This window comes from Leucoraja erinacea, chromosome 7 (assembly GCF_028641065.1).
Source record: "Leucoraja erinacea ecotype New England chromosome 7, Leri_hhj_1, whole genome shotgun sequence".
Classification (NCBI taxonomy): domain Eukaryota; kingdom Metazoa; phylum Chordata; class Chondrichthyes; order Rajiformes; family Rajidae; genus Leucoraja; species Leucoraja erinaceus.
Window position 1 is genome coordinate 67647332 of NC_073383.1, and position 18411 is coordinate 67665742.

Below are 18411 nucleotides of genomic sequence, written 5' to 3' on the forward strand. Positions count from 1 at the left end.
TGGGTCATAGACTGTTCTTGTATAACAATCAGTCTTTGGAATTCTCTTTGAGCTTTTGATTATTTTTCAGGCAGTGGTAGAATTCTGGATAAGCCTAGTGGTGAAAGATTACCAGTGGGATTGCAGTTACATTGGGATTGGCCTTGATTTTACAGAACGGTGGGTGAGCTCAAGGGGGAGAGAGGGAGATGATGGAGAGAGAGCGAAGGAGAGAGCGAGGGAGGGAGAAAAAAAAGGAAGAAGGGAGGGAGATGGAGAGAGGAAGGAGGGAGAGTGAGAGAGAGAACGAGGGAGAGGAAGGCTTCCAAAATGGCTTTTACATCATCATCATCAGGTGCTAAAAGCTGGAAGCAGCCGTTCAAACAGCAGTATACAAAGAGATGCAATAAATGCACTGTAACGCAAGGTGCATCGTAGACATGTCAATTGGTAGCAAAGTTATGCATTCTTGTACTCTTACATGGGTATGACTGCATATAAAAAATAAAACAATTTCAGCAAAATGGCACCCCGTGAAAATACTGATTTCCTCAGCAAAATACTGATTTTCAGGTACTAGAATACTGAAATGCTCTGACAAAACTTGGCAGCTCTGGGTTTAAGAGACCAAGTTACCACTTCTGTTAAGTGTAGTCAGAAATGAGCCAAGTTAAAAAATGTCTTGAGTTGAATGTTTATTCACTGGTATGTAGTTGGTTGACACTAGCTTTTGGCATTATCGGTTATTAGCAATTTGACTATCATGGATATTTACAAATATTGATAGGTGTCTCAACTTTCCTTTAGTCATTTTCGCTGGATCAGCAAAAGCTTGGAACTATGTACTCTAAACCGTGCCATTCATAGGAAGCTGAGTATTAGTGCAATTAAAGGTAGACACAAAATGCTGGAGTAACTCAGCGGGACAGGCAGCACCTCGGGAGAGAAGGAATGGGTGATGTTGTTGAATTGTGGAGATTGAAACTGAAATGTTGTAGGAATATGATTTTGCAGGATGGATGTTAACTTGGGTTAATTGATGCTCTTCCCCTAAATCCTGTAGTAGTTAGCCAAGTAATTGAATGGCTTTATATATTCATTACTTTTTTTTCTTCAGAACTTATCCATGTTGGAGGTAATTGTTCATATTTTAGGTGTGATGGCTGAGTGTGTTGACTTTTCCCAGTTCTCCCAGTTTCAACTAAAAGCCAACAGTGAGTACTAATGCTACACCTTGCTGCAATGTTTATTATATCTTAAACTTTAGCAGATTTATGTTTTTAACTTTATTCTTGTCATTTTTCTACTGATGTAATTTACAATCTGAAGTGAAGTATTTACTACCTGCTTTAAATGTAACCTAAAGTTTACCAAGAGGTAGCAAAATAGAGATGCAGGGAACTGTAGATGCTGGAATTTGAAGTAAAATCAAAGTGCTGGAGTAACTGAGTCAGGTAGCATTAACTGTCCTTTGGCCTTTATTGGACTTGAAGTACAGGTAAAACTCTGGTCCAGAGTTCTCTGTCCAGGTCATGTTTAGTATAAGGCTGACAGAAATTGGGCTTTATTTAAATTTTGCAATTGAAACGGTGAAACGGAGCATTTTATCCTCTGTTGCTTCAAGGCGTCTAGCTCCAATGTGCTTATTTGTGTCTCAAGCTCTTATACTTCCAGTCAGGCGCTCCTTTTTGCACCTTTTTATAAACATAAGTGAATCTAAACCTCTGCCTATATCACGGCCTGAGTTCTTGTTTTTAGGTATTATCACTGCATAGCCATGTATATTGGTTCTCAATGCAGGTAAACCACCGTTTTAAAGCTCCGCTCTTTTCTCCTCCCTCTCTCCCCACATGTGCACACACCTCATCTCAATTTCTGTATTCCACTTTGTTCAGCCGCTGCCTTTGCATTCTTGGAGATGCAAGAGATTGCAGATGCTGATATTCCAAATCTAGAATCTGTGTTGGTATTTGGCTGAAGAGATAATTTCCAACAAATTTGAGTATATGTGGAAAAATTGCAATAGTTTAATGTTTATGTGCCAGTATCTTGCAGGATAAGTGTTAATTTGTAATTTTAACTTGGTCCATGAGGTGAAGGTTGCTGGCAGGTAGTCTCATTGCCATGATAGTTTATAATTTATCTCGCCACCTTAACAATAGTAACCAGAAAACATGACATTTGGATAGACCTCAAATCAGCAAGTATTAATGTATTTGAACAATAATGGTGCTGGTTTTTGCCTCGAGTTTATGGACTGTTCTTCATACTTTCATAAATAATTATGAACTTTTTAACCAAAAAGCCCAAATTAGATAATAAATCCAAGCCTAGTTTCAGCTAGCAAAGAAGGGATTGTTGTGAGCAATGAAACGTGAAATGTTTTTACCTCTTTTTCTAGCACCACAAACTCCTACCCACTGGTTAAAGAAGAAACACGAGCCATTAGGAAATCTTACTTCATTGCTTAAGCTTCTAGCAAAAATCACAGATGCTTTTCATGAGCTAAGTTCCAAGGAATCTCAATTTGAAATGCCAGCTTCTGGAATGGTATCCATCGGAGGTGGAATTGTTGGCATTCTCTCCAGTATCTTCACTCACTTGTCTATGGCATCAGCAATTCAAGCAGTGTTTACCAACTTGGCCGACTCCATATCCATCTTCTATGAAAGAACATCAAAGTATGTATAATAGTTATTGTTGTATTGCACTCAAAAGTTGCATATCATAACTTTGCTTTAATTGGTTTCTGCGGTACAGCTGTGGGTAATGCTGGTTCATCTGTTAAATGCTATGTTTTATTGTGGATTGGTTGTGGTCTATTCGGTTTGTACATCAAGAATTTTCTCATTGTTTGAACATCTTTGTTCATTGGCAGCCGGCAAGTACTTTTTAGGCAGCACTTGACAGAGTATAATTAAGAGTCATATAGAGTTTTTTGTGGAGGAGATAGAGTTAAGGGATAGGGCCAGTGTACGTCTAGAACAGGGATCGTTTGACCTATCCTGCAAAAAGTGGGACTGGGATTGTTCGAGGAAGGGTCTCGACCCAAAATGCCGCCAATTCCTTTTTTTTTTCCCCTATCCCCCAGAGATGCAGCCTGACACACTGAATTGCTCCAGCATTCTGTGTATACCTGCTTTATTAATAAGGGCACAGATTGGCTCGTCCCAGATATGGGAGAAAGGCTTGCAGCTTATTGCACAGCCTGGTTAAGCACAAGATTTCCCATTGTAAATGGTCAGCAGAAATTCAGCAAGTGGAGACCCTGTCTCCATCTTACACCCCTTTCTCCTCCCACTCTCCACCCCCCTCGCCATCCACACATGCTCGCAAGCCATCACAGTAACTAAATGTTTGAATGTGAGGAACTTTCATAATCATTCATCTTTTTAATTTTGTTTGAAATTTCTAAAGAGTTTATTTTTTTGTCTTGTTACACTGCTATCTCCTCATATGATGGATTCCAGGGCTTCTACATTTGTATTGTATCTCCTTACTGTAGTTAGATAGTTTAGTCCATTGTAATTTAATCTGAACCTTCATCCATTTCTGCATTTTCTTTAATATATTATTTTTAATTTTTCTTTAGTCCAGTTAATGGTGCTTCAAAGGTGTACAGCACCCATCTGTGCAATAAGGTAACAAGCTACATTTTTTAATTTCCCCTTTTGCCGTTATCCAACACTGCTGCCTCTTTCTGTTTATTAGGCCTGTATAGAATATTTGAATTTGGTGTATGTCACTTTGAAACGTATATACTCTATTTTTACTGTTGTTATTATCATCCATGGACAATTGTAGCTTGTTCCTATTAAGTTTTAATTTTTTCTTGTGCTATGCCATGCTTTATGAATTCTGACACATTCAGAATGCTTCATAGCCTCCTGCTTCAACTACTTTGGACTGGCTTGCATTTGTAAATCGTCTCTAGCCTGGTCTTTAACTCTTCCCAACTGTTTTTGACCAAATGGTTATTGATATATCAATAATTCAGTCAGAACAACTCTTAAAAGTATGTGCATAGCAATCTGGTGTGAATTTGTGGAATGGTCTGGAACAGGAGATAAAACTTAGCACAAACATAATTCTGTTTAAAAAGATGTACAAAAACACTTTTTTTAAAGGTTATTGGGATGAGGATAGGTGATTGTGAGTGGGATATTTGTTATACATTGTATTGGGAAGGGTGATTATAGGGTGATGGGTTGTATATATGACTAAAATACTGTATAGTATATGAGGGTTTTTTCTTTTCTTTTTTCTTTTTTTCTCTTTTTTGTATGGCTTTGTAAATATTTGATTAGTGTATAAATGTAAATCATTTGGTGTACATATAGCTGGTGCTGGTGTACATATAGCTGCTCTATTTGTATAAGATAATTATAAGCAGTTGAATAAGGGGTTGGAATTAATAAGCTTTGGCTTCTTCCTGCTCGGACACATACAATTTCATTTATTTATAGATATTGTTTATGACACTTTATAAATATTCTTGTTTTGTTTTTTGTATGCTGTTTCACACTTTTTTATTCTTTTATTCTGTTCGAAATAAAGAATTAATTAAATAAATAAATATGTTGCTGTAGATTTCTCGTGTGGTCTATATTCCAATCGTTGAAAATTGAGACTGGCTGCTTTCCTTTATATCAATTAAATGTAATGCTTTTTATTTTGTTATGCATTTCTTCATTGAACATTATACAGTGCCCACATCAGCACTTATTTTATGTGCCAGGATATTAGAGATGTGATTGACTTAATACAAAAGGAATGATTTTCTTTGGGAATCTTTAGCTTTCATTGTTTAGTAATGTTGGATGCTTGGCTGAAATGTTTCTTTTTCTCTGCAGCTGGAGAGGTTGCATGCAGATATTCTTCTTTGTTTGCAGTCCCGTTACAATTCTGCCTATGACAGCATCTTGCTAGAACAATTATCTTCACTACTCAGCAGTACGTTCCTACACAAGAACCGGCAGATCAGAAAACAAACTGCGCAATTTTGGAATGCTACTTTTGCCAAAGCCACAACGCTAATCTACCCACAGAAAATGAAGTAAGTATATACAGTGCCCTCCATAATGTTTGGGACAAAGACCCATCATTTATTTATTTGCCTCTGTACTCCACAATTTGAGATTTGTAATAGAAAAAAAAATCACACATGATTAAAGTGCACATTGTCAGATTTTATTAAAGGGTATTTTTCACCATGTAGAAATTACAGCTGTGTTTATACATAGTCCCCCCCATTTCAGGGCACCATACTGTTTGGAACACGTGGCTTCACAGGCGTTTGTAATTGAGCAGGTGTGTTGAATTGCCTCCATAACGCAGGTATAAGAGTAATCTCAGCACCTGGTCTTTCCTCCAGTCTTTCCATCACATTTGGAAACGTTTATTGCTGTTTATCAACTTGAGGACCAAAGTTGGGCCAATGAAAGTCAAATGAGCCATTATGAGACTGAGAAACAAGAATAAAACTCTTAGTAACATCAGCCAAAACTTAGGCTTACCAAAATCAACTGTTTAGAACATCATTAAAAAGTCAAGTCAACTTTATTTGTTACATACACATACAAGATGTGCAGTGAAATGAAAGTGACAATGCCTGTGGATTGTGCAAAAACAATAGAACAGAACCAGTATTTACATTTTAGAAAACATTTTTTTTTAAAAAGACACAAGGCAACCGTAAATTAGTCCCTGGTGAGATAAGAGTTTACAGTCCTGATGGCTTGTGGGAAGAAACTCATCCTCTCTGTTTTCACAGGGTGACAGCGGAGGCGCTTGCCTGACCGTAGCAGCTGGAACAGTCCATTGCTGGGGTGGTAGGGGTCCCTCATTATGTTGCTGGCTCTGGGTCTGCACCTCCTGGTATAGGTCCTGCAGGGGGGTGAGTGTAGTTCTTTGAGTGCGTTCGGCTGAACGCACTACTCTCTGCAGAGCCTTCCTGTCCAGGGCAGAGCTGTTCCAAACCAGATTGAGATGTTGCCGGACAAGATGTTTTCTACAGCCCCAGAGTAGAAGCACTGAAGGCTCCTCAGAGAGACTCTGAATTTCCTCAGCTGCCTGAGGCAGTAACGGCGCTGCCTTGCCTTACTCACTAGTGTGGCAGTGTGTGTTGTCCATGTCAGATCCTCTGTCATGTGGATTGCAAGGTATTTAAAGCTGCTCGCCCTATCCACAGTAGTCCCATTTATCCCCAGTGGTGTGTACTTCCTCGGATGTTGAGCCCTTCTAAAGTTCACAACCAGCTCCTTAGTTTTTGTGACATTCAAGGGGGGGGGGGGCTGTTGTCCTGACACCAGAGTGCCAGATCAGCCACCTCCTCCCAGTAGGCCTTCTCATCATTATTGGAGATCAAGTCCACCACCACAGTGTCATCAGCAAACTTGATGATGGAGTTGGGGCTGAACCTGGCCACACAGTCATGTGTGTACAGGGAGTAGAGTAGGGGGCTGAGGACGCAACCCTGGGGGGGGGGGAATCCTGTGTTCAGGGTGATGGGGTTGGAGGTATGTCTCCCCATCTTGACCACCTGGGGCCTGGCGGTGAGAAAGTCCAGGACCCAGGCACATCATGGGATGTGTTGAGCCCCAGTACCAGCAGCTTCTCAGCAAGTCTGGTGGGGACTATGGTAAGTTGAACTGAAATCAATGAACAGCATCCTCACATAACCCCCGTTCTGGCTGTCAAGGTGAGAGAGAGTGGTGTGCAGAACCTGGGAGACCACATCATCCATGGATCTATTCGGATGGTATGCGAACTGCAGCGGGTCCATGGTGCGAGGGAGGAAGGCGCAGATGTGGTTCTTGATCAGCCTCTTGAAGCATTTCATGACTACCGAAGTGAGGTCGGTAGTCATTCAAGCAAGCTGGAAAGGCATTCTTTGACACTGGTACAATGGTAGATCTTTTGAAGCAGGCATGGACCATGGACTTGGCCAGGGAGAGGTTGACTATTGTGGTGAGCACTGGAGCAAGCTGAGTAGCACAAGACTTTAGTAATCGCCCAAATATACCATCTGGACCTACAGCTTTCCTCGTGCTCACACGCGTCAGAGCCCTCCTCACATTGTGCTCGGTCACCGAGAATGTGTGCACATCCCCAGCGGTGGACCTCCCTCCAGCCTCGCTAGCCAGCGAGCTGGCGGTGTTGTTGTTAGCCGGCGTTGCTAGGGGTGATGTTGCCTGTCTCAAATCATGCCTAAAAAGAGTTCAGGTCATCAGCTAGGGAGGTGCCGGCACTCTCGGTTGAGGGGGACTGCTCTGGTAGTTAGTTATAGTCCGTAGCCCCTGCCAAACGGGTCTGGTGTTCTGCTGCTCCATCTGCGACTCCATCCTGTCCCTGTACCTCTTTTCTGCTTCCTTCACCGCCCTTCGCAGTCTGTAGGACCCTGCCTTGTAGTCGTCCATATTGCCGGATGCCAGGCCGGAGTTGTAAGCAGTGATGCGAGCATTCAAGGCAACGCAAATGGACCTGTCCACCCAGGGTTTTTGATTAAGAAAGATGCTAACCCTTCCTGTGGGGACCATGTTATCGGCTATTGTTGCAATGAAGTCCGTGACCGCATCCGCGAACTCACTGACGTCTCTGGAACTTGCTTGGAATATATTCCAGTCGACATCACTCAGTGCATCTTGCAGCATGGCCTCTGCATGGTCAGAGCACCACTTTGCGTCCCTCGTCACTGCCGCTTCCCGTACTACCGTTGTTTATACTTAGCCTATTCTGAATCTGCACCCCCCCCCCCCCCTCGCTTACCTCAATGTTTTTTCCGACTTTTTCCGGGAGCCATACTCCCATTGTTGCCGCTTGTGATCTCTGCCAGCCACGCTGGATCGGTGAGTAACGTGTCTAAAAGGCCTTGGGTTACTCTATAGTTTAGTTTTAACTGTTTTCCGAACGTACATTGGTAGTGCTAATGTGTTAGTAGAAGAAATAGAGCACTGGTGAGCTTACTAATCGCAAAGGGCAGGCCAAGGAAGACCTCCACAGCTGATGACAGAAGAATTTTCTCTATAATAAAGAAAAATCCCCTATCACCAGTCCGACCGATCAGAAACACTCTTCAGGAGTCAGGTGTGGATTTGTCAATGACTGTCCGCAGAAGACTTAAGGAACAGAAATACAGAGGCTATACTGCAAGATGCAAACCACTCGTTAGCCGCAAAAATAGGATGACCAGGTTACAGTTTGCCAAGAAATACTTAAAAGTGCAACCACAGTTCTGGAAAAAGGTCTTGTGGACAGATGAGACAAATATTAACATATCAGAGTGATGGCAAGAGCAAAGTATGGAGGAGAGAAGGAACCGCCCAAGATCCAAAGCATACCACCTCATCTGTGAAACACGGTGGTGGGGATGTTATGGCCTGGGCATGTATGGCTGCTGAAGGTACTGGCTCACTCATCTTCATTGATGATACAGCTGCTGATGGCAGTAGCATAATGAATTCTGAAGTGTATAGACACATCCTATCTGCTCAAGTTGAAACAAATGCCTCAAAACTCATTGGCCAGCGATTCATTCTTCAGCAAGACAATGATCCCAAACATATTGCGAAAGCAACAAAGGAGTTTTCCAAAGCTAAAAATGATAAATTCTTGAGTGGCTAAGTCAATCACCCGATCTGAACCCAATTGAGCATGCCTTTTATATGCCGAAGAGAAAACTGAACGGGACTAGCCCCCAAAACAAGCATAAACTAAAGATGGCTGCGATATAGGCCTGGCAGAGCATCACCAGAGAAGACACTCAGCAACTGGTGATGTCTATGAATCACAGACTTTGAGCAGTCATTGCATGCAAAGAATATGCAATAAAATGCTAAATGTGACTACTTTCTACATGACATTGCTGTGTCCCAAACATTATGGTGCCCTGAAATGAGGAGACAATGTATGAACACTGCTGTAATTTCTACATGGTGGAATCAAGATGTATAAAAATGGCCTTTTAAAAAAAATCTGGCAATGTGCACTTGAACCACATGTGATTTTTTTTCTATTACAAATCTCAAATTGTGGGATGCAAATAAATAAATGTTTAGGGGAGCAAGGGTAATCGGTTTCAAAGGCATCCCTTGTGTTTTTGATATTTTAAATGTGCATTCAGACATCGATCAATTTGTGGCATTTTCATTGCATCCATTTACTCCATTGTGGCAATAGCTTTGCAATTTACATGAGTACATTGTAGCGCTTACGTTTTAAATTTTTGTTGAATTTTTACATTTAATTTGACCAATTCTGAAAGAATATTTCTCTATTTGTACTTATCTCCATTGCACTTGACAAGTTTTTGCAGCACTAAAACTTTTATTTCTTCCCTCTAGGCCAATATTAACTCGGGTCAAGCAGAAAACTCCCATAATCTTGCCTGGTTTTGTGGCATTGGAGTTGACGGAAGAGTCTAGTGGTCCTTACTCAGATTTGGTAAGTTTGTTAACTTTCTGCCATGACACAAAACTAAGATTTCATAAGCTACTATAAGCTACTACATAAGCTACCTTGGAGGACTTACACAGTTCCCACTGCACCAAAAAATCCCAGAGCATCATAAAGGACATTTCCCACCCCGGACACTCCCTGTTTGAACTGTTGCCGTCAGGCAGACGGTACAGATCTACAAGGACAAGGACGAACAGACTAAAAAACAGTTTTTACCCCACTGCTATAAAAGCACTAAATGTAGCCGCCAAGGAACGCAGGGGCGAGACAAACTAAGGGACTGTGGTACACTGTGAAATCGACAGAAGGATGGAGGGTTGGGTGTTTATGCGTGCTATTTTCGTGATATTTATTTAGTTGTTTATCATTTAATATTTTACCTTGTATGTATCGTTAGCTTTTAGAAATGTTTGAATGGTGCACTGACTGGCTGACATTTTTAAATTTCGTTGTACATGGCTCATGTTACAATGACAATAAAGAAACTATTCTATTCTACTAATTCATGGTAAATATGCACCGTACATTCAATATCCTAAAGTGAAATTGCTTTTCATATTTCACCGATACTTCCTTGGCTGTGGAAATAAAACTTGACATTCCAAATTATAAATTTGTTGCAGTGTTTATTTTTAATTAGAAGGTAATCTACTAGCTGCAGAACCTTGGATACTTGTTCTTTGCGAGCAAGTATATTAGTGTAATGATTTTTTTCCTACATGATTGGAGTCCTAAGAAAGTATCAATTGGAATTGACCCTTCGGTGTTTAAATAAAGCTGGTAATAATGGAGGTGTTTGAAGCTATTGGTTAATTCCAATTCATTGAATGTAAGAAATGGGAGCAGCTGTCGGCTCTAAGGCCCCTTGAACCAGTTCCATTATTCAATCAGGTTGTGACTGATGTGTCTTTGGACTTCATTGTACTCTCCTAGCTTCCTATTGCTATAAACCTTGATTTTATGTTCTGCAGTAATCCAACAATAATGTTATCTTGCCTTTGGTATATGCAACAAAATGATGAAATCTGTATTTGTGATAAAGGCACACAAGTCCCTTTCTCCTGCAAAAAGAAATGGATGGATGGAGAAGAGAGTAGAAATTTCCATTATTAAGTTATATCAAGCTTTATGAAGAGTGCCCATTCCCAAGGCTTGGACAGTCTTAATGTCTTTTTGGTACACTTTGATTTTACTGTTTGAATGAAGACCATTGTATCCGAGAGAAAATCCCAGGTGCATTCAGCTGCACCATTGACCATTTTTAATCTATTTTTGCAGTCAGAAAGTTCCCAGTTAGATGCTAAAGTCAGTGGTGTGGAAGTTAATGCTATTGGGAAAAGAGAATCATTGTTATCTAAAGCTGACAAATTAGAAGAGAAGACCCCTCTTCAAGCTACAGTAAAAGTAAGTTGAATGTGTAAGATTTTACCGTTTCATGATGCTTGGTGTGTAATGATGTCTTAATGCCATACGATCAATATTATGCTCAATGATTAGTTTGCAGTTTTTCCAAAAGTGTTGTGTTAATTCTTGTGTACTGTTTTTAAATACATGGTCTTGGTGAATATGGGTAGCTAAATGGTACTGTGAATACTGTAATCAAGGAGCAGGACATGGAATATAGTGATTTCAGAGAGAGGTGTGAATAATTCTGAGCAGATCACTATTAAGGAGGAGGTGTGAGTGTTGTGGGATGTATAAGGGTTGATAAATCCTTGTGGCCTGATGAGTTCTATGCCAGGTTACCCTTGATTGGAAACAGGTGGTTGGGACTCCGGACATTTTTCTACTTTCGTTAACCACAGGTGAGGTACTAAAAGACTGGATGATAGTTAATATTGGAGATGCAAGGAACTGCAGATGCTGGCTTACAAAGGGATAGTCATGGAGTGACTCCGCGGGAAAGACAGCATCACTGGAGGACAGGAATAGGTAGACAGGCAATGTTTCGGGTTGGGATCCTTTTTCCAGACATTGTGGGATGGGACAAAGCCCGCAAGTGATGGGTGGGTACGGGGGGTGTAGATGGGCAATAAGGTTGGCATGGAATTGTGGGCCAAAAGGCCAATCCCTGTGCTCTATATCACTGACTGTAAGATGAATGTGAATTATTGAACTTCAAACGGTTTCCATTTAGAAATGTTTTATGGATATTTATTTTGGACTAATCTGAAATTCTGAACAAAAAGTACCACTTTTCTTTTACTAGTTGAAACTGGATTTTTCTTCAAAAGCACCACGCTGCAAATTACTTCTTGATGAGGAGCAAACATTGGACTTTGTGTTTATTCCTCCCGAACCAAAGCAAAGAATACTGACTGAGCATCAGAAAGAGGTGTTGCAGACAAAGAGGTGAATTAAAGAAACAAATATGATCAAAATGTTCTTGCTTTGTTTGCTAAAGGTGGGTGGGTTGAGTGTTGTCTTTTACCAAAGGCTGGAATGGAAAAAGGAGACTATTTTACTAAGCCTACAACCTTGATACTGTATTTTGGCTTTTTTGTGTGGAGTTCATAGAAATGTTGTTTTATTTACCATGCCAGCAGTAGTTGCAGGGAAATAGTGCCACAAGAAGGCATGAACTCCCACTGAGCTTTTTATCCTTTTATTCTTTTTTTTCTGCATTGGGGTTTTTGATAATTGTAAGTTATCACTTATTTTAAATTTATACCCTTTTTAAAATAAGTTGTTTGGTATTGATTTGAATAACTTACAGATTCAAGTAATTGATTTGCTATAAAATATTTTACAACTTAAATTGTCAGTATGTACGGCCTGTTTTTTTATTATTAATCGGGACCATAAATACAGAGCTGCAAAGTTAAGTAATGGAACTTTAAATTATTTGAAATAAATGCAGACCTTTACAAGAAAGCATGGTGGCCTTGTGCAATCTGGACGACATATGACAGAAAATGGTGGTAAAACCTGAGGTCAGGCAGCATTTGTAGTGAGAGAAATAGAATGGTTTCCAGTTGATGAGCTTCCATTGGAGAAGAATGTATGGAGGTAGAAATGGAGAGACAATGACATATGTCTGTGAGACAATATAAACCAAGCTGTCTTGTTCGTTCTCTCTAACCATTTGGGAGTTTTTCGGGTACTCCGGTTTCCACCCACATTCCACAGACTTACAGGTTTGTAGGTCAATTGGCTTCTGTAAATTGTCCCGAGTGAATAGGATAGAATTAGTATATGGATGATCGCTGGCGGGTGTGGACTTTATCGGCTGAAGGGCCTTTACCATGCTGTATCACGACAACTAAACAGATAAATGAGTGAAGGGAGTGGGGAGAAATTATGGGACTGGTAACCACTGGGCAGTAGCTGGAAAACTGAAATGAAAGAAAGATGGGGGTACTCAACGTATCAAATAGCAACTGGAGAGTAGTAACATTATAATTTCCATCTCCCACCCCCCACTCCCAACAGTTGCTAACTGATTTGCTGAGAATATCCAGCATTCTCCATTATTTCAGATTTTCACCTTGTGTTCTGTATTTCTCAGTTCCAGCATTTTGTTTCTCCCGTTCTTGCTCTTTTTATTTCCTGTTGATTGTTGAAGGGTCATTCATCTGAAGTGTTAACCACTTCTTTTCACAGATGCTTCTTGGTGTTTCCAGCATTTATCTGTTCTTAATTCAGATTTTCAGCATCTGCAGTGATACATACTTCATTCATTCGTCTGCATGTGACTTGAGACCATTATTGTGATTAATTGTCCCCTTTAGCTTGGGGGGGGGGGGTGCAATTGGGGATGGACAATAAATGTTCGAATTGCCGGCTACATCCCCATCCCATTAATTAATAAATAGAATAACTAATCGTTTTTAAAGGGCTTGTCGATTTGAAGATTTATTTCCCACAAAACAGGACTGACATTCCCGCAATGTACAATAACTTGGATGCGTCTCAGGATTCCCACTTGTTTTCCCAGTATGCGCAATCTCAGGAAGGAAGTTTGTAAGTAGATCATCTTCTTGCATGGTATCAAATATCCTCTTTAGTTTGCATGTCAGTAAAGGTTATTAATACCTACATTTGCCTGTAATTGAAATTCCATGGTTTGTGCAATGTACTGTTTTATTTTGAACGATTCAACTTTTAATGAAGAGTATTCTGGTTGTTACTATTAATATTGTTGTTCTCTCTGCTACGGCCAGGCTGTTTCAGTAAATTTTAACAATCGGTTGATGTTACTTTCATGTGGTGATATGTGACTACGTATGTGTCATTGCTGCTGAATGCATATTGTGGTGACAGGAGTTTGTTCTGCCTCACAAATTACTTTTGTGTTAAAAGATTAGGTGTGGATTTATGATTGTTGCATGTACTGAGGTACAGTGAAAAGCTTCGTTTTGCATGTTACCCAACCCAATCAGACATACTATAGTCGGATACAATCAGTTCAAACTTGTACAACTGGCAGACCAAACAGGAAGATAGAGCGCAGAATTTATTTCCCAGCATTGTCGCTCATCAGGACCTCAGACAAAGTCCAATGTCCTCATTGTGGTAGACATGAACCGCACAGCTTATGAAGCACCGTTCAGAAGCCTGATAACGGAGGAGAAAAAGGTGGTCCTGTGTCTGGTGGTGCATGCTTTCAAGCTTGTTTCCTTCTGCCTGACTGGAGCAGGGTGAAGGAATGATTGATCTGGGACAAGTCTTTGATTATGTTGTCTGCTTTTTAGTGGCAGTGTGAAGTGTAGATTGGGTCAATGGTAGAAAGTTTTCTCTGTGAGATGGACTGGTCTACATCTACATCTCTGAGAAACTTCTTGTGGTCTTGGGCAGAGCTTGTCCCAAAACAAGCCGTGATACAACCTGAAAGTATGTTTTTTTTTACTATGGTACATCTAGAAGTCCAAAGAATCATTGGAGACATGCTGAATTTCCTCAGTCTCCCCAGAAAATAGAGGTGTTGGTGTTCAGTCTTGGCTGTCACGTCAATGTGGTTTGCATTTCTGTTCCATCATGTCCGGCATTTTATACAAGTTGTAGTACACGGGCCATTTTAGCTTAGTCATCCCCTCCCACCCTCTCCATTATAATGTGCTTTATGCTTCAAATTGTTGTATTTTCAGAAATAATCCAATTGTTCTAAAATAAATATTTTACCTTGGCTTGTCACACATTTGAAACATAAGACTTGGAAAAATGACCTGTTATTGATGCCGTCTTAATATTTTGAGAATTGCAAGTTTTTAACTCTTGCAAGTTCTTGTTAATGTCATACATTTTATGCAGCTAATAGCCCTTAGTGACTGTACTATCTATTTCCACAATCTGATTATTTTCTTCACCCTTCTCTCCCTACCAAACCCCTCAGAGAAAAACCGGCAAAAGACGCTGAGGAAATGGACGCAACTGATAAAAAACAGCTGGTGAGTTGTCATTTTTACTGATTATCTACATTGGTAATTTGGCCACAACACAATTAAGGGTGAATATTGGGAAGCCAGACCTGATGGATTTATCAGGGACAATTAATTTGAACTGAAAACCGATGAGTAACTGAAAGATTCAACAAAATATTGAAACTGCATCTGTCTCGATTTGCAAATTAATTAGCATGTAATTAGTATTTGTGATGTCTGGTGCGGAAAAGGCTTAAACGATACAAAGAAAGGTTAAATAAATGTGTGACAATGAGTAGGAAGCTGCTAATAGAAAAGTCTAAAGAAGAGAGGCTTGTCGGTCAAGACAAAAGTATGCGAGACCGATTGCAATTAGGACACTTCAGTATAGTCCAGCATGGAGCCTCCTTCACGGAGCAATGGACAAAGGGTTATGAATTGCAGAATCTCATGAAACAACAAGAGCAGATAAATAAGCAGAGAATGGGAATTGAACAACAGAGGAAGCTGTTAGAAAACGAAAACTTGCAGCCATGGGTCAGATCCCACCTACAAAGAGGAAAACAAATCAAATACATGAACCAGAAAATGATAACTCATAAAGCAAGGGGTAATGTATTTGGTTTAAGTATAATACCATTGTGCAACAGTGTATTATCCAATGATATGTAGGAAAAGAGCATATACCGTACATGTGAAATTGACTTAAAGGGGAGGATTGCGGTGTATGTAATAGAAGTGGTGGTACCTGCCTCCAGGTTAAAGGGGGAAGGAGTGTTAGGTATGTAATAAAAATAGTGTTACCTGCCTCCAAGTTAAAGGGGGAGGAGTGTTGGGTATGTGATAATTATTATACGTAATTAGTATATGTGATGTCGGGTGCAACTACGCATGTGCATGGGGAGACTCAAGGTGGTGTCCTGGAATTAAGAAGCTTGTTAGATTATTCCCATGCCCGAGCCTTATTTAAGTCTGTTCCAAGCATCCAAATACGCAACAAAAGTGTTGGCGGAACTCTGTTAAACCCCTGTCTCACCGTGCGAGTTGACCCTCGTGGTAATCACGTACAATTAACGTAGCGGGAACGTCGGAACTCGTGGACGCAACTTAGCGACTCGTGGCGCTAACGGCAGGGACCCGTGAAACTTGTTAACTCTTGAAAAAATTCAAACATGTTTAAAGTTTTCCACGAGTAAAATGTACTGCTGAAGTTAAAAATTGAAACATTTAAACTCGTAAGAACGTAGTGGCCCGTGAATTTACCTTAGTGACTCGTGAGTCTACCGTGGGCACTCTTTAACTCAGCGGGCAGGCAGCATCTCTGGAGAGAAGGAATGGGTGACGGGATGACGTTTCCAAATTTCTGCTGCGTCTTTGTGTAACTCCAGCACCGTGTGTTCACTTTTTGTCAACCAGCATCTGCCCTTTCTTGTATATGACATTATTTGTATCTGTGGCAGTTGATTGTCGCTCCCTTCAGTTTCACAGGGGGTTGGGAGGGAGGGGAGGGGGGTCTGGGGTTGGGGTAACTTAGTACGGGAGATAAGTGTACTGACTGTGGGCAGGCACTTTGGTAGTGATTGCCCAAGGGTTTCACTGTCGAGGACTTCATAATGCAGGGAGCATTATAAACAGTGGAGTGGTTAACCCTGGAAAGGGGGGAGACTTCTCTCCGAGTTGGACCCAGGAAACTGAAGCAGGAATTTTCTTGAGGTTATTAACGACAGATAAATGGATGGGAAGGGTTTAGAGGGCTATGGGCCACATGCAGGCAAATAGGACTACCCCAAGACACCAACTTGGACGGCACGGCCAAGCTGAGCCGAAGGACCTGTTTCCGTGTTGTACAGCACCATAACTAAGGTTTATCCAATGGGATTGACAATTTTGTATTTTTCCTTTCTAAAGATGCAGTGTATTTTTGTGACTATTGCACACTGCAGACCAGAAGCGCCTTCAATGCCCAGAGAGAAGGGATGGACGGGTTAGGTGAGCAGGAGAGTGAGGTTGTTTGCAGTTGCAGAGGGAGGGGGGAAGGGCGGTACAGTTCCCAGTCTCAGCTCCTGTTCTACCGAGCGTGTGGACGTGGATGGGTGGCTTGGTTGGCGACGGCCCATGGTGTGGCAGAGCCGGCGTTCCCCGCTGACACCCATCTCTCTCCCCCCCCGCCGGTGCGGGGCCACTCTGGGAGAGAGCCCCCGAGCATCTGCCCTGGGGCGACTGGCACTGACTTGCTGGCATCACCGGCGTGAAGACAGTGCAAAGCCCCCGCACTCGGTGCAATGGACGGGAAGCTGGGGAGTGAAGGGGCCACACACATGGCCAGGAAGCAGAGGGGTGGGGGTGGCGACAGACAGGGCCAAGTGGAGAAAGACAGAAACACCGGCGTGCAAAGGTGACCTACAATAGTGCATGATTTCTCTCGCGTTATGGCGGGTGATTGTCGCCTGCCCGCTGTTTCTGACGGTAAAGCCTTGGGATCATTGGCCTGGAGGGGGAGGGGGGTATTATGCTGTTTGATCACCCCCTGCTATCCCAGGGACAGGGAGACACAGTGGCTTTTGAGACTGGTGGACAAACACTACCAAAGTGTCTGCCCACACAGTCAGTACACCTCTCCTACACTTGTCTCCCGCACTAAGATCATCCCGCAGAGAATGATCCCAGTCTAACCCAAGAGCTTGTCACCCCAGACAGATTAATGACGCCCGTGCATCCCCCTCCCCAACCTCCCTCCACCTCAACCCTCCGCCTGGGCACCAAAGCAGCTCAGGAGGCAAACCCTGAGCTCCGTCTCCCAACAATCTGATGCGCAACTGATGTGAAAGAACAGCGGCTGCAGCCAGCCGGCACCCGACATGGACATCTCACACCCTCGCACACGAAAAGTGTGTGTGAATAAACAAAAACAAGGAATAAAACCAAAGCCCGGCTTTAAAGGCAACTAAAAATATATTCCGCTTAGAACGAGCAGGCGCGGAGACATCTGTCCACATTCAAAGATTTCATCTCCCGTTTCCCCGCAGTGTAGACCTGGCAGTAAATTCAATTAAAATATAGCAAACCTCCGCCCGCTGGTCTTCTAACTACGTGATGTGTGTTTCAAACAAATCATAAGTATAACTGCTCTGGCACTGGACGGTGCGCATTTTCCCTTTGTAGGTCACATCGATAGATGCGGCTGCGCTGAATTCTATCTTTAACTCAAAGCCGCAGGATGGAGATGTCTTCTTTAACACTGTTGCTTATTAAAACAAACCTTCATTCACTCTTGGCTCAAGAGTAACTCGTGAGAGGAACTTGGAACATCGCAGAAATTACAAGTAAACGGCAAACTTAGTCATACCTGTGGGAATTCGGTTAAACTCTTGATCATACACTTGGAATCTCGTACACAACCACGAGTCTTTCACTCGGGGTACCTCGTTGGCCAGCTCGCACTGTGAGACAGGGTTTTTAGCCAGGCAGCATCTGTGGAGGGAAATTATCTTTCCAGTCAGGATTGGTAACTTTGCTAAATTTTGTCTTGTCTGTTTCCCTCCACAGATGCTGCCTTACCCTTCGAGTTCCTCTATCACTCTTTCTTCCTTGCTATTCCAGTATCTTACTTCTCTGC

General features: G+C 41.8%; 1 protein-coding gene across 2 annotated transcripts in view; it reads left to right on the forward strand.

The window, feature by feature from the left end:
- The window catches only part of rif1 (replication timing regulatory factor 1), a 69363-nt gene that overhangs the window by 36967 nt on the left and 13985 nt on the right, over positions 1-18411 (forward strand). For both annotated transcript variants that reach the window (XM_055638716.1, XM_055638717.1), the window contains exons 21-29: positions 1097-1193; positions 2381-2660; positions 3572-3620; positions 4833-5035; positions 9321-9420; positions 10714-10839; positions 11645-11787; positions 13309-13398; positions 14768-14822. In XM_055638716.1, the coding sequence (XP_055494691.1) occupies positions 1097-1193; positions 2381-2660; positions 3572-3620; positions 4833-5035; positions 9321-9420; positions 10714-10839; positions 11645-11787; positions 13309-13398; positions 14768-14822 (1143 nt within the window). The remainder of the gene's footprint in view (positions 1-1096; positions 1194-2380; positions 2661-3571; positions 3621-4832; positions 5036-9320; positions 9421-10713; positions 10840-11644; positions 11788-13308; positions 13399-14767; positions 14823-18411) is intronic.